Source organism: Aphelocoma coerulescens, chromosome 4, assembly GCF_041296385.1.
Source record: "Aphelocoma coerulescens isolate FSJ_1873_10779 chromosome 4, UR_Acoe_1.0, whole genome shotgun sequence".
NCBI classification, from domain to species: Eukaryota; Metazoa; Chordata; class Aves; order Passeriformes; family Corvidae; genus Aphelocoma; species Aphelocoma coerulescens.
The window spans coordinates 37,262,510-37,277,405 of record NC_091017.1 but is presented as its reverse complement, the minus strand read 5'-3'; the positions used below and the strand labels follow the sequence as shown (position 1 = coordinate 37,277,405).

Here is a 14,896-nt window from a genome sequence, read left to right as displayed (position 1 = left end):
ACATCAAGTTTGTCAAAATCCAGTATAGAACCTCTTTTCTAAGGTGTGGTGGTAGTTCAAATGTTCACCTGACTCAATGAAGGGTGGGGAAAAAAAAATATTATCAGTATCAAAGAAAGTAGTCCCATTTCTATTGCTTCATGAAATGAAAACTTGCTTATCCAGGACTACCTAAACTTTCATCTGACAATCAAAATTTGAGTTTCTTCATAACCACCACAAAATTACAGAATAAGCCCTAAGCTAAACAGAAACTTATTGATACAGGATCTAATAAAGGAGTGTTTTCACAAGTGGTGCGCTGATGATTTTTCATGCAATATGTTTTGCCTCAGATTTTAAAAGTTTTTTTAAAAGAAAACCGTTCTTATTTCTTTGTCAAGTGATATGACAGTTTAGTCTGTTTTACATAGTATCTGGAGTGATGTATCAAATCCAGGGACCATTGCATTAGATCCCCTTTTTCAGATCCCCAGGATTAATTTCAGCCCAAACACCAAGGAGTGAGCAGTCATTAAGATGGGAAATTTATTTCTAGGTAAGGACTGACATGCTTCTTCAGAATAACTCAAAAATCTTCACTTTCATGTATTGTCCTGTATTTGGTCTTTAGGAATCTGAGAACCTAGCTTCTGTCAGTACTAGCGTGCAAGTACTCAATCAACTCATTAATTTTAGAGGGAGAACACTGAAAAGGGAGGAGGATTACTTCCTTCTAATTTCATCTACAGCTGAATAATATAATCTGGAAAGACATTGAGTGTGTTATTCATTAGAGTTATCAGCCTGAAACTTTTCTTTAGCTATAAACACCTTTTAAGGATGTAAGAGAAAAATACTTCTGATTTGGAGAAACAATTTATTGATGAAAGATTTTTTGTTTAATGTGAAAGACATATTTAAAGAGGTTAAATGACATATGTCACACTTTGCCTTCTTTGAGATAAAATTGTAACTTTAGATAAACTCCTGCCACTAACAAATAATTAAAGTTTTGAAGCTGTAATTGTAAAAATTTGGACTGATTTGCAAATTAAAAGTACTTGTTAATTGCCAGATATTGAGGCTACTCTTTTTTGCATGAAGATAGACTACAAGGGGAAGAAAATTCCCAGAATAAGCATGTCAGAATAAGGAACGGATGAAATGTTCAGTGACAAAAACATAAAATAGAAAAATATTCCTCCAAATTAAAGATAAGGCACAATGTCTTGCTTTGATTAGTGACCAGGGTGGCAGAACTATTTCTTAGTGGATGGCATGGCCTCTGAACAAGGGATACAAACATTCTAGTCTATGTTAGAGATGCTCTTATTATACTGCTTTAGGTAACTTACAGAAAAATTCCCACACATACATATTACATAGGATTTAACACCTTGGAGAGAATTGCCAGCTGTAAAATTTCTTTTTTGCTTTTAACTTCATGAAACTTGGAAGTAAAGAGGTGTTAATCTGCTTTGCTTTCTTCTTTGAGGACATTTTTAGGTCATAAAAAACCGTGCACAGGAGTTGGGGATGTAACTTTCCAGGGATGATAACCTACCTAGCAACTTTGAAAGGAAAATACTTATAGACTTCATTGCTCTAAAATAATTGTACAGGTAAGTTGGCAAAATAACATGCAAATGAATTTAAGTGTCATCTGTAAATAAATGGAAACATATATTAGCAATCTAAGCTATAATTTTGAATGAAAATCAGTTTATTAGTAGTAGTTATGTGGAACAGTTAATAACTGCTTAATTTATTGAATTGAACACCAGCAATATTTGAAAGTGAAGCTGATAAAAAACTGAAAGACTTCACAAAACAGTAACTGCAAAAGAAAAGCTGCTTTACCAGGCTCTTCATAGCAATGATGTAGCTCTTCAAGGTTACTTGTATTAAGAAGTTATCTATTTGATCTTTGTTCTTCACTTGAAACGGTTCAAAATTATCAAAATCTGATTTCTTGAATACTTAAATGCAATCTCAGAATCAAATAACTAGAGTGGGAAGGGCCTTTTATTTTGGTTACATATGTGTTCCCTCTTGGGAAATTTCCTTTCTTAGACAATTTCAGCAAAATGCTAGAAGTTGAAAATCAGATACTTGAATTTTTATACAAATTTGATTTCATTTGAATAAGCCTATGGCTCCACAGATTTCTTTGTTTGTTTTTTATAATACAAACAGAACAGTCAACCTGTACTAGGTTTCTTGTCAAAATAATAAGAGAGTAACAAAACTGGATAAAAGATTTGAACCAATTGATATTAAATTGCAGAATTTAGGCTGTTAGAAATTTTCATAGGTAGAATAAAAGACTCCAAAACAACACTTTGTACATGCTAAAATAAATGCTGATGTTATTCTACAGTTAAGTAATTTGTCTTGGCAATGATGCATAGTAGAAAAAAGATAACAAGTCATTTAATAACTTACATTCTTTTACGGTATACAAAACCTCATTATTGCAATTTATTAGTTATTATGTTTGAAGAAATTACTCAATATGTTTTTTGTAGTGCTCACTTGAAGGACAGAAATAAATGGTTCTACAAGAGACAGATGGCAAAATAATTACATGCTGAATTTATTAATATTGAATAGAAAGAGCTACAACATCAACAGGTGTGAAAGATGCTGTCATGGCCAGCCTTACCTTTGTTGTAACTCATGAATGCAGCTTTGAAAATGTATCCCTCAACAGCTAAGGTAGCTGGAGAGTAAATTCCAACTTCTTTGACTTTCTAAAAAACAAGTCAGTCACTGTGTGACTTTTAACATAATTAGTTGTCATAAAGATGCAGGCTTAAAGATGTACTTGCTAATGAGCCATTTGAAATCTGATGTTTCTTCCTCTTGCCTTCCTTCCCCAGTTAATGTGGTTTTTTTTTGTTGGTTTTGTTTTGTTTGTTTTTTTGTCGTTGTTTCTTTGGTTTTTTGTTTCTTTGGTTTTTTGTTGTTGTTTTCTTTGTTTTTGTTTGGTTGGTTTTTTGTTTCTTGGGGGTTTTTTTTTGAGAAGTGAGAATTACATCATTACTTCCCAAATGATTGATTAGGATCTTTCATCCTGAAGCATCTGACCTGGGGGATCCAGATAAAATAGAAAATTCCATGTTACAGAAATTTTGTTTGTGGATTCTGTGGAAAGTGGAATTTTTCAAGTTTTTAAATGTCTTTTTACACTGTTGAAAAGGTATGTTAAAATCTCAATAAAAGGTTAGAAGCTATGCTTTGCTTTCCCTTTATACATTACAGAAGGCTTTCTCATGGTCAGATGAGTATTATAATATTTCTGTCATCTAGTGATAAAGCCTGTAAAAGAAATCATTTATTCTTTTATCAGTTTTGCACTATACAAAGGAAACATATGCTTGGTTAAGTGTGGAACTCCCAGTGAAATCAATGGGAATCTCATGTTTTAGGTGCCTACGAAAATTCCCTGGTACCTAAGTGTGAATCCCAATGACACAACCACCTTCAAATCTCTGGCTTTTTAGGAATGCTTTCATATTTCTGCATAGAGGTAGGGAAAGCAGTCAAATGTTCAGGATAACTAACAGGGATTTCCTTTCTAGCTGGGTGCTTTGATTGCTGCTACCTTTTTCTCTTTCAGTCTTTCCTGCTATTACTTCTAGAACTCATTTACATATTGACATATTTTTTAGTATAAACTCCCAAATATTGGTGTAAAAATTTACATACGTGGTGTAAGACCTCTTGTGATAGGAATAACATTGTGGAATTTGAAACAAAGATTTTGATTGCTAGAGCAATCTGGAGTTCCAGATGTTTGTTTTACCTAGCTCTAAATATTGGAGAAGGAACAAACTGTGATCCAGTAATGCATATTTATAGATATCTGTTCCTGATTAGATGAAATACAGCCAGAAATGATAAAATAGGCTTCTGCTTGAGGAAGGTGTCTCATGAGGACAATCCTAAACTTCTCCTTATTAACTGCATATTGTTATAGTGCATATGGCTAGAATTTTTGTTTACGTTATATCCATTCCACTATATTGTATCAATTATATATGTTTATTTTAAATGCTGCACTCACCATCTTTTACATCACAACTTCAGGCAGAACTCTTGTGGTAAGCAGTAAATTTGAGGTTAACCATTTTTTGCTGGAAGGTTTAAACCCGTGTCTCCCAGGAAAGTATTCTAATAGCCTAATTAAAAGCCAAAGTAGACTCTGCTGGCCTCTGCAACTGTGTAATTTTCATCGAATAGGAGCAAACAAAAAGGAAAGGAATTGTAGGATGGTCTTGCTCTTTCTTCTTGGTTCCAGAATTCTTTTTACATTTTACAGTTTAAAATCAAAGAGATGAAAATTTCAGAGGTAGAAATTAGAGTTACAAATCCTCACTTTGAAGTGCATAGACCTCAGGTCTCTTTGCTCTACGTTATTTCTGTTCCATTAATATCTCCCTCCAAGAGGAAGCTGGGGGCTAGAACTGTGTGATTTGCATATACCTTGCTGATTAGGGCTCTTCTGCCTGTTAAGAAATGGGCATTCTTGGAGTATCCTCTATGCCAAAGGGTTTGGCAAATTTTCCTGACTGTTCAGACTACAGATGTTCTGTGACACAAAAATTACATACCCAGAACATTTTTGAGTTGAATCAAGAACTGTCTTGCAAATTAAAGCACCCCACAGACTGGGACACAAATGTTGAGCAGGGGTTTGTGGATTTAGTCTGGGATTTATGTAAGAAAATACTGAGGAACCTAAATCCTGACTTGGATTTAAGTGTTGATGTACACAGACACAATGCCAATGAAGTTTACACAAGCATTTTACACTTGCTTAGAGGAGAAATGGTTGACAGGATGTGCAATTTGTATTTGAGAAATACATTCATTTAAAAAAGAAAAAAAAAACCAAGAAAAGACCCACAAACCCCATGAAACTCCCCAAAACTAAAGCAAACACCTCCAAGCTATAGAATTCATGCAGTACAGCCTAAAAATTGTACAATGTTGTCCTTGACTATTCTTAGTAATAAATGTGGGATGAAGATTTAACAACGAAAGAAATTATGAAATTTTATTAGGAGAAGCACAGTGACCTAACAAAAGTGAAAATAAGATTTGATTGGTATGTATCATAGGAAATCAAGAAAGTTCTGCAAGAGGATTAATAACTACCTGATTACATCCTTCTGGATTTAATCAAAAAAGTTGAAGAGCATATGAAACTGTACCACCCAGAATAACTATGGTAATTGACTTACACTTGTTTCTGCTAAAAGGAGAGAAAATTTTACAAACTAGTTTCTGAGGTTTCAAAAAGCTGGCAAAAATCCCCTAACTGGCAGCCCCCGCTCATAAAATTGAAATGGGCTTGGATTTTTGTTGCCATTAGAAAATTTAGTGGTGATAAGAGCATGGAATATAAACATGACAGAAAGTTTCAATTAACATTTAAAGAGATGTACATGTACCGAGATGAATAGCACATATTCCAGATACTCTACTTCTCCAACACTGAACTCATGTTTTTATAATTGATGCAGTGTATATTAGTAAATCAAATCAATACCACTGCTCATGCCCCTAAACCATTACAATATCAGCAGAAAACTGGATGTTTAAAATTACTGACACGCCTGATCCTTCAAACTAGAAGCTATGCTTGGATGAGAACCCTCTGTTCTACATCGTGTCTTGTTTCTTTGTGCACTCACTACAGGTCAGTTTTCAGTGTGCGGTCTGCTTTGTTTTGCTATTTTCAAAGTAGATTATGCTTTTAGATCCATTAAGACAATAGTTGCCTCCTAGCTAACCACTTAATTAAACCTGTTATTAGCAATTAATATGTACATTTTAATTTTAATATCATTTTATCTCAAATTAAGCTGAAACCTTTTAACTGAATTTGAAATGATGGAACATTGAGTTTGGTAATTTCAAGATTATAACTCTTTTCAGTAATTTTTAATGCAGTTGTAAAATTAGGAATTCTGATCACAAGTCTACTATGGTAAGAAAGCAAAGAGATTTCCTTAAAAATCCTACAGTACTTTTCAAGATTTTAAGAAAAGTTGGGGTTTGGTTTTTTTTGGTCTAATTCTGGGGTTTTTTTGGTCTTACATTAACACGCTCAGAAACGATTCCAAGGTTTATTCTACAATCACAATAGAGAAGAGTTTACACCAAAATAAATTTAAAAAGGTAACTTATAAAGATGTTAAGAAAAATACAGAAGAAAAAAAAGCAATGCATCATTTCTATTTCTCTGTTTAATATTATGCACATAAATATCTCTGCTTGAGTTAATTTCCCTGAAGTTAATAGCAATCTTTCAATTGCAGTTTTTCAATAGAAATTTTACTGTGTTGTGGTTTAGGCTCTGAGGCTACCATTTTACAGAGTCATGAAATGGCTTAGGTTGAAAGGGGCTCTTGAAGGTCACCCCCAACTAGACCAGGTTGCTCAAAGCCCCACCCAGCCTGGCCTTGAACACCTCCAGGGATAGGGCATCCACAGCTTATCTGGGCAACCTGTTCCAGCTTTGTAAAGATTTTGTTACCTAAAGATGTAGATGAGTCACTAATGCAGGTGTTTTTGAAAAACCCAATACACTGATACAGCTTCAAAAATGTGTACATATTTACTGTATAAAAACTTAATGCCACTGAAGTTGTTTTGCATTGAGTTGCCAGGATTATCGTCTGTGGAGACTAGAAGGCAGCAACTCATCTTAACTATGTAGCCCTCCCAAAGAAACATAATTAAAAAAGTAATTTGCCCCTTTGCATGAAATGAGCATTAACGTGAATGCTTCAGTAAACAAATCTACCTATATAATTAAAGTAACATAACAAAATCTATTTAAAGCTCAGAGAAGGAGAAATATAATATAAGGTCAGCTCAGTGTTTCATCCTACAGTCATTTTCATTGCCAATTAGACACAGGTGTGTGCTACATAAATAAGAAAAACTGAGTGTGATGGATATGATTACTATTCATCTCAAACATCCTTTTCCTTTTTTCCTCCCTGTTTTAATTAGATGGTTTCCAGCTGTTCAACATGTGCTGCTGAGATATGCCATTGGAAAATCACATTGAAAGCACAACACAACCATTCTGAATGCAGCATTCTCTTAAAATAGTGTTAGAAATGTTATGGGAAACATTTAAACAGACTTAGACCAAAAAAAAAAAAAATCAGTACTGCAATAAAAGCAGTGAAGAGAAGAATGTGTTTTGACTCAATAGTGGAAAGACAGAAGGAAAGCCAGATGTACAGTGAGGGGAGAATGCAAGGTCTCTTGGAAAAAGTAGATGACTTTATGTGAATGAAAATTACTCATGTATAATTCTGTAATGGTAAAAATTGTTAATTGTCATCAACATGGAAGATCTTAGCTGCATCTTTCCACTGGTCAGCTAGTTGAACCTAACATTCCCAGAAATGGGCTGGACTCTTAAAGAAGTCAAACTGGATGATAGGTAGCATGATGAGCTTCTTTGTCACTCTGGGACTACATGCTCTGCCCAGCCCCCTGTGCGCTGGCACTGAGGTGTGTGCACGGGGGCATTCAGGTAGGGTGGCAGGAGGCCCTGCAGCAGCAGCAGCCCGTGGGCTGTACGAACACGGGGCTCTCTTCTGGAGGGCATGGATGTGGCTGGCCAGGCTACCTGTAGCCAGAGAGCTAACACTGAGTAGTGAACTGCTGGAGCAGTCCCTGGTGAGCTCAGAACCTGCTAATGAGTGTTAGAGGCACCTGCTGCTGCCCTTCCCCATTGCCTTCACCCAATCAAGAAAGCAAGTTTCTTCTCCCAGGGCACAATATGCCCCTGTTTTGTTAAATCCTTGATGTTTTTCCAAAGGAGCCACAGGATTTTAACAGTGTTCTCCTTGAGCTTCTTACAGCTGTACAATTTGTGAGTACCAACTCAAATATTGCTGTTTTGTTGAGCACCAGTACATGCATATAGACTTGCAACTTGGGAAGTCATCAGTAAGTGCTGAGGTTTTATTTATTAATGAATGAAATCCTCTCAGAGTTTCAGCTACACAGTTTGAGAAACTAATGTACGCTTTGAAATACTTTTCTGCTTTCTGTAATTAGACAGAGACAGTTTAAAGATGTATTGATAAGGAAGACATGCAGGAAAATTTAAAGTATACATTTGGAGAATTCAAAGAAAGGTAAAGAAAAACTTCAAAGGTATTGCTGATGTTGCAAGAAGTTTTCCCAATTCTGGAGTAATTTGTGATGAAATACTTTTGGCTTTTTAATATTGTTTTCTTTGTTAGTCACTTAAGAATTTTTTTTGTGATTTGCTATCTATGCTTTTTTCTTTTCTTACTAACAGTAGATGAGTATGAAAATTTTAAGTTCTAGGTTTTAAAATTTTGCTTGCTTTTCTATTGTTTGGGGTTTTTTTCTGATAATAAGCTGCCTCTTTCTTTAAACACTTGATTTGTCATATAAACTTACATACTCTTAGTTAATTTCGTATTTTATGTTCTTAAGAGACTTTTCACTAGGAGTATAATATGCCAATTAAAATGCTATTACTTTTGACAAAATTAACTACTAGCCAAACTTAAGGGAGAAAAAAAATGTAGGGGAAGACTTCAGATGACAAAATGCCTTTTATAATTTCCAAGGTTTTTCAGGTTTCTGCTATTTATGGAGGTCAGGGGGTGGGGCATGACTCTATATCCTACTAAAGTTCTGTGGAGGAATTATTATTCTTTCTATTACATGTCTGAAATTCCAAATCTTCATCAGATGACAGCAAGAAATGGAAACAATTTAGAGTAATGTTTTTAGATATTTCTGTGCCAACCCCCTTAATGCATATATGATCAAACTGGAGTTTGATTTATGGCTATAGGTTCATGTGTCTTCCGACTTAAGCTTTTGTTGTGGCCTGATCTTAATATTATTTTCTGTTCTCCCTTGCCTATAAGCTAATGCTCATCTGTCCTCTCAGCTTTTCTTATTTCATACTGTCTTAAGAACTATATTAGCTCCTAGACAAGCTTGAGAATTAAAAAAACATTTGAATAACTGTTAGCTTAAGAAATGTTTATGTCAGACTCGGTGATTGCAGATATGAAGCTGCTCTAACATTCCAGGGAATCACATACAACAGCCACACATTTAGTGAGTGTTTTCAAAAGCCCACATTCTTGGCAACAGTATTTTATCTGTGCACAGCTCATTCCCTATAATGACAGTTGTTTTGGCTTTGAAACAAAGCAGATTGTGGGAAAGTAGTGACAGAAATTCAGAAGTGCTAGCATTTAGGCAAAATCATGACTGCTGTCTTTTATTTGAATTAATTTTTCATCTAAAGATGGTCTATGCATCCATGCATTGCAATTTTCTAAATTGCTTTCTATGTCTTCATTGACAGCAAGAATGAACAGTCAAAAATCAAAAACCATGGTAATGGGAGGGGCAAACATGATCACTTGTGGTGTTTCTAAAGTAGAAAATAAAGGATTTAGCTCTACTGACGTCATTAAGAAGGGATAGGCTTAAGACTCTCATGCCACCCTACCACTCCCTCCAAAACAGAGAATATCAAACGAGATTTTTTAGCAGCTCAGAGTTGGGCTAATATCTTGTGTAAAAACTGTTGCTTTTATTTATTTGTAGAGAGTGATAAAGCCATTTGCTAAGAGTTGCAGAAATAGAGTTGAACATCCCTGCTTGCAGAGACTTGAATGCAACAAATACGCATTTGTAACTGAGATGGTAAAACGCAGCATACTCTGGCATAATTTATGAATGTTTTAGGATAAATTGTTCAGTTCAGAACTTAGGATCCCACTGACTTGTTGGAAGAGAACTTTCAGGGATGGAGGTGGGTAGATTAAATAGAATAATAATCTGCCTCATGAAAAAGACTGGGGGAAAACCCCTTAATTTTATTTATTAATTCTTACAAATAAAATCTATATTGGTTAACATAATGCATGGGAGATGTTGGAAAAAGGCATGAAGGTTTCTTGATCCTGCTTCAGTGGACAAAAAGGATTAGCTTGGATGTGTAAACCTAAAGCAATTTGTAAGATATGCTAAGGTGCTGCTTCCCACATACAAAGGTGTGTTATTGTCCTGTGTTGCAAACTCTGTACACGTAGATACGTGCTCTGTGTGCATGTGGCTACTGGGAACCGGTGCTTAGTCTTGCTGCAGGTTGGAACTGGGGGCATGGACCTTTGCTGGACTAACAGATCTGGCCCTATTCCTCTGAGAAAGAGGTTTCTAGACAGAGATGGTTAACTGCTTTTTTTATCTAACATAATGTTTGGCTAGTCTTTGTACTGGAAATGAAACGCCGTTTCTGCCATGACCATTAAGGTTTTGTGTTTGAGCAGGAATCACAGAGTATTTTCAAACAAGAATAACTATATGGGGCCTGACCAAAATTTTTCCTGAATCAGGTGCCTTGTGTTTGACAGTGGTGAGCACCTTGTGTCTAGGAAACAGCATCAATTCTGAATGTGGTGTGGTGCTTCAAGAGAATGCTCCCCACCCTACAGCATTTAAGGTTAATGGAAAACCTAGGGACAGATAAAGTCTTTGCAGAATTTTACACTAAGATAAAGTAGGCCTCTTGAAAGAATGTAAGTTGGAGAGTAGTTGTGTGTTAACATGGGTGATTTTGATTTAACCATGGCTCAGCACAAGATATGTGTTTCGCTGGAGTGGATTGTAAAATACCAGCTCTGTTCTGTGGAAGTTAAATTTGTCTCTGTTATGTCTCAGCAATGCTGAGAATCTTGGGGGTTTTTTGGTTTATTTAAGCATCTCTAATCTTCACAACTCTATGATACAGGCTTCACACTTAGAGTTAAATAAAGAGTGGTATGGTTATTCACCATCTCAACAGGTTGCTATCATACAACTACATGTAGGAAAAATATGAGCAAGGTCCCCTCTTCCTCCATTAGTTTCTCTTGTGATTTTGTCTATTCTTTATTTGCCTTGAATTGTACTAATGGGAGATTGGGGGTGAGTGGTTTCCAGTTTTCTTTCAAATGCTATTCTGGCCATGAAAAGGAGAGCTTCTCTAGGGGAAGCACTTGTGCAGGAGTACAGTAGTTCCACAGGGCTTAGTGAGGAGATCAGAAGTGCTATAACTCTGTTTCAAAGCTGTTTCTTATCTTCTCAGAGTTTAGATTTACTGGGGGCCAAGAAGGAATAAATCCTGCAAATGCTTTAATAGGCCTGTCATGTCTTAAGCCCAGCTGAAGATGAAACACCACACAGCTGCTCACGTGGCCCCCATCTCCCCAGTCTGGTTGAATGGGGAGGAGAATCACAGTAAAACTTGTAGGTTGAGATAAGAACATTTTAACAATTGAAAAGAAGGTAAGAATACAGTAATAATGGTAAATTATAATAATAATGACAATAATAAGGAAAAAACCCCAACAAGTGCTGCACAATGCTATTGCTTACCATCAAACCTAAATCAGCCCCTGCTTCCAGGTAACTCCCTGAGTGTATATACCAGGCACGATGTTCTGTGGTGCGGAATATCCCTTTGGTCAGTTTGGGTCACCTGTCCCAGCTCTGCTCCCTCCCAGCTTGTTGTTTTTTGCATACCTCCTCACTGGCAGAACATGAGACAAGGAAAAAAGCAGTATTTGACTTAGGATAAATGGACTTACACTAATGTTTTGGGGTTTTGTTATTATCAACACTGTTCTCATTCCGAATCCAAAATACAGCACTGTAACAGCTACTGAGAAAAAATTAACTTTATCCTAGCTGAAACCCAGACAAGGCCTATCACAGAAAGAAATTCAAATTTTATTTGAATTACTACTATGATTTTCTGACTACTTCCATCATGTTTAGGATGCTAGTCACTGTCTGCAATAGAAGTTGTTAGAAAGATGAAGATATAGTTACTGTTTTCACTCTGCTTAGTTTATTTCTAAGGGTGAAGGCCAAGAGCTTGTATCCTTCCTATTCTATTACCTGTATGCCTTTTTTTTTGGATCAGTTATTTACCTTTCAATTATTAATATTTATCCTTTTAAATGGCTCTCTCTAGTTCATCTGTACCTCCTGCTGTTAGTATCTTTTTACATACTGTTTTTCTTCTGTGTACTCTTCTAAAAGTACTCTTCCTTACTTTTCCACATCTGACCCATTTCCCGTTGAACAGTACAAGTCTTGTTCACTGTATTGCTTTCATGAATACGTTTTTAAAGTTTATTTTTTCTAAGATCTGGGAACATACTGAAGTGTGTTTTTTTCTTATATATCTGAAGATACATCAACCTTTAAGGAATTTCTATGAATTCTTACAAGCTTTTATTAATTACCTAGAAAGAAGTTCATTAGTGTAATGATATGATAAATGTTGTTGAACTTCTCTGCACAATTCCTGGCAGTTTCATTAAAAATGAATAATTTAGTGGTCTTTTAATTAAACTTTCATGCACTGTTCATGAGCATGATAATCCTAATATGTAACTCTAATTAACACAAAATATAGTAATATTTGTGGCAATGAAGAGGCCTTTTTAAATACCGACTCTCTTTAGTTTAAATGTCAAAATACCACAGTCTTGAGACTAGGAAGAAGCAAGCTGATGTCATCTGTTTAACTACCTCATTCTTATGAATATCTTTCAAAAATACCTTAGAATTACTATTCTTTTGCTCCTTCTTTTAGTGAACACTGTCTTGCAAACAGTTGAATCTGACAAATAATTCCTATCACACATTATTTTTATAGCATCCTTATAAGGACTTAGATAAATGGTGTGTGCAGTTTTTTTCTGTTTATATATAACACAATATTTGTCTTTGCTAACACCTAACTCAAACAAACAGTTATCTGTATCTAAAAGACTAAAATTGGCTGATTTCTGCATGGTCTAATTACATGAACATTTTAAGAGGTTATTGTTTTTGGAAATCCAATATAAGTAAAGGAAGAAGGAGCTGTCATATGTCTACCTGAGTATTAAATTTTCCAAACAAGAGTTTGAACTTGAAGTTACTTCCACAAGATTTCTCATTAGCTAAGCTGTCTCATTTATTTATCATTTTTACAAGGGCATATATGTCACAGAAATTGAACTGTATGATTCTACATGTCTTGCTTCTAACAGCATAGTTGAGGTGAACGGTTGAGAATAATCTCAGCACCAGAACTTAAAAACAGTTTCATAAGGAGGTAAAATTTCTGAATTGAGTAAAAAATTTTGCACCCTTTATGCATTCATATTTTAGGGGGTCTTGGCTACTGGGTAATGACAAATATTTGTTTTGGTTTAGTGTCCTAGCTAGTAGATGTGATTCTAGATGTGAATTATTATTCCAAATCCAAAGCAACATAATAACATTTTTAAATGCTTGCATATTTTTCATTGTTCACTTTTATTATTTTACTTTATTTTTCTGTCCCTCAAAAAAAGTTTGTGCATGATCAGTCAAACACTAAAACTAGCAACCCGTGCCTTACTAAGGCTGTCAGTGCAGTTTGACCAGGGAATAACGAAGTGAAAAAGGATCTGCATTTAATTTTTTTTTTTTTTTTTTTTTTTTGCTTCTGTGCACATTGCATTATTCCAAGTGCCTGAGTCATGGACTGATTTGCTGAGTAGGTTATTGAATCACTTTTCAATCATATCCTGATTTTGCCCAAAATGCACTGGGGCCAGTGTTGTGAAATCACCTCACACAGTGAGTTCTGCTTGGCCTCTGTCAGCCTAATAGTCTGTGAAACTTGAGTCATTGATCTGAGCACAGTGGATATACTGGCATACAACATTCAGAGAACTAGCTTCAAATGTATTATTACAAGAACCTCAGTTAATCAGTGATTTGTGTCTTATTTTTAACACGTCTTTTTAGCTGTATTTGTTCCAGATTAATATAAAAAATTGCAGAGAGAGTATAATTGTGTACAGTCTAAATAAATCATGGAAATGTTTGGTGAAATAAAATCTAAAGATCTGACAAATAGTTGCATTGTTTTTATACACTTACTATATAAAACAATATTTACACACTCATAAAAAAGATGAAAAAGAAAATGCTATTTAAATTTCAAATTTTCCCTAGTCTAAGGATTGTCATAATTACCTTGGCAATAAAACATTCATTTAAAGTCACATGTGCTCTGTCACCACAGTATCTGGAAGAAGTAACAACAGACCTCTGTGGTTTTGCCTACAAGGGCATGAGAACTGTCCTGTGCTGTTTGCTCACGGGCTCTTGCCTACCTTGCAGCACTGCTGTGGTGCTGTGTGACATTTCAATGCCCTAAGTGTGCATCTGCTGTCATGCTGCTGCTGTGGATTTTATACTTCTTTCCCAGCCTCAAGAACAGGACTTTCATGTTCACTTACGAAGGGGAGAGGGGATGTGTAGTGCTCCAAATGGTTACCTTAGTAACTGCAGTAACAATGTACAGAAAAAGTTGAAAGTTTCACTTTTATGAAACCCCAGATCACAGAATCACAGAATGGGTCAGTTTGGAAGAGACCACAGTGGGTCATCTGGTCCAATCTCTCTGCTTGAGCAGGGTTGTCCTAGAACATGTTGCACAAGATTCTAGGTAACTGGGTAACTTTTTTCAGACAGGAATGCCACTCCAAAGTGGGATTGCAGAGAAGTACCCACACTTAAACAAACATTGTTACCAGTTTAGAAAAATAATTTCCTAACATTTTGAGTAGTCATTCTATTTGCAACACTGAAACCTGGGAAATGTATTGATAAATGTAAAAGGACTATACTTAGTAGGGTTATAGAGGACAATAGTTTTAAGATCTCCTGATGTGTGCTCATGCAATTATAATGACCATCTTTAGATTTTTCCTCTTTTGCTTGGTTTGAACCTCTGCTGAAACTGTTGAAGCAGCACAATAATACTTTTTACCATATTTAATTGCCTCTT

At 35.4% G+C, this 14,896-nt stretch overlaps 1 protein-coding gene across 14 annotated transcripts in view; it reads left to right on the top strand.

Annotated features, from left to right (window-relative positions):
* FSTL5 (follistatin like 5) overlaps nt 1–14,896 on the top strand; it is a 386,298-nt gene that overhangs the window by 66,183 nt on the left and 305,219 nt on the right. For 2 of the 14 annotated variants that reach the window (XM_069013603.1, XM_069013604.1), the window contains exon 2: nt 1,478–1,604. The exons of 8 other annotated variants lie outside the window; for them this stretch is intronic. Coding sequence is in view for 1 of the 6 variants with exons in the window: in XM_069013601.1 (XP_068869702.1) it covers nt 7,933–7,965 (33 nt within the window). In the remaining 5 variants the exon portion in view is untranslated. Of the gene's footprint in view, nt 1–468; nt 539–1,477; nt 1,605–7,773; nt 7,966–14,896 lie in introns of those variants that run through there. 4 more of the 14 variants (XM_069013607.1, XM_069013605.1, XM_069013616.1 and 1 more) reach the window with 4 other exon arrangements.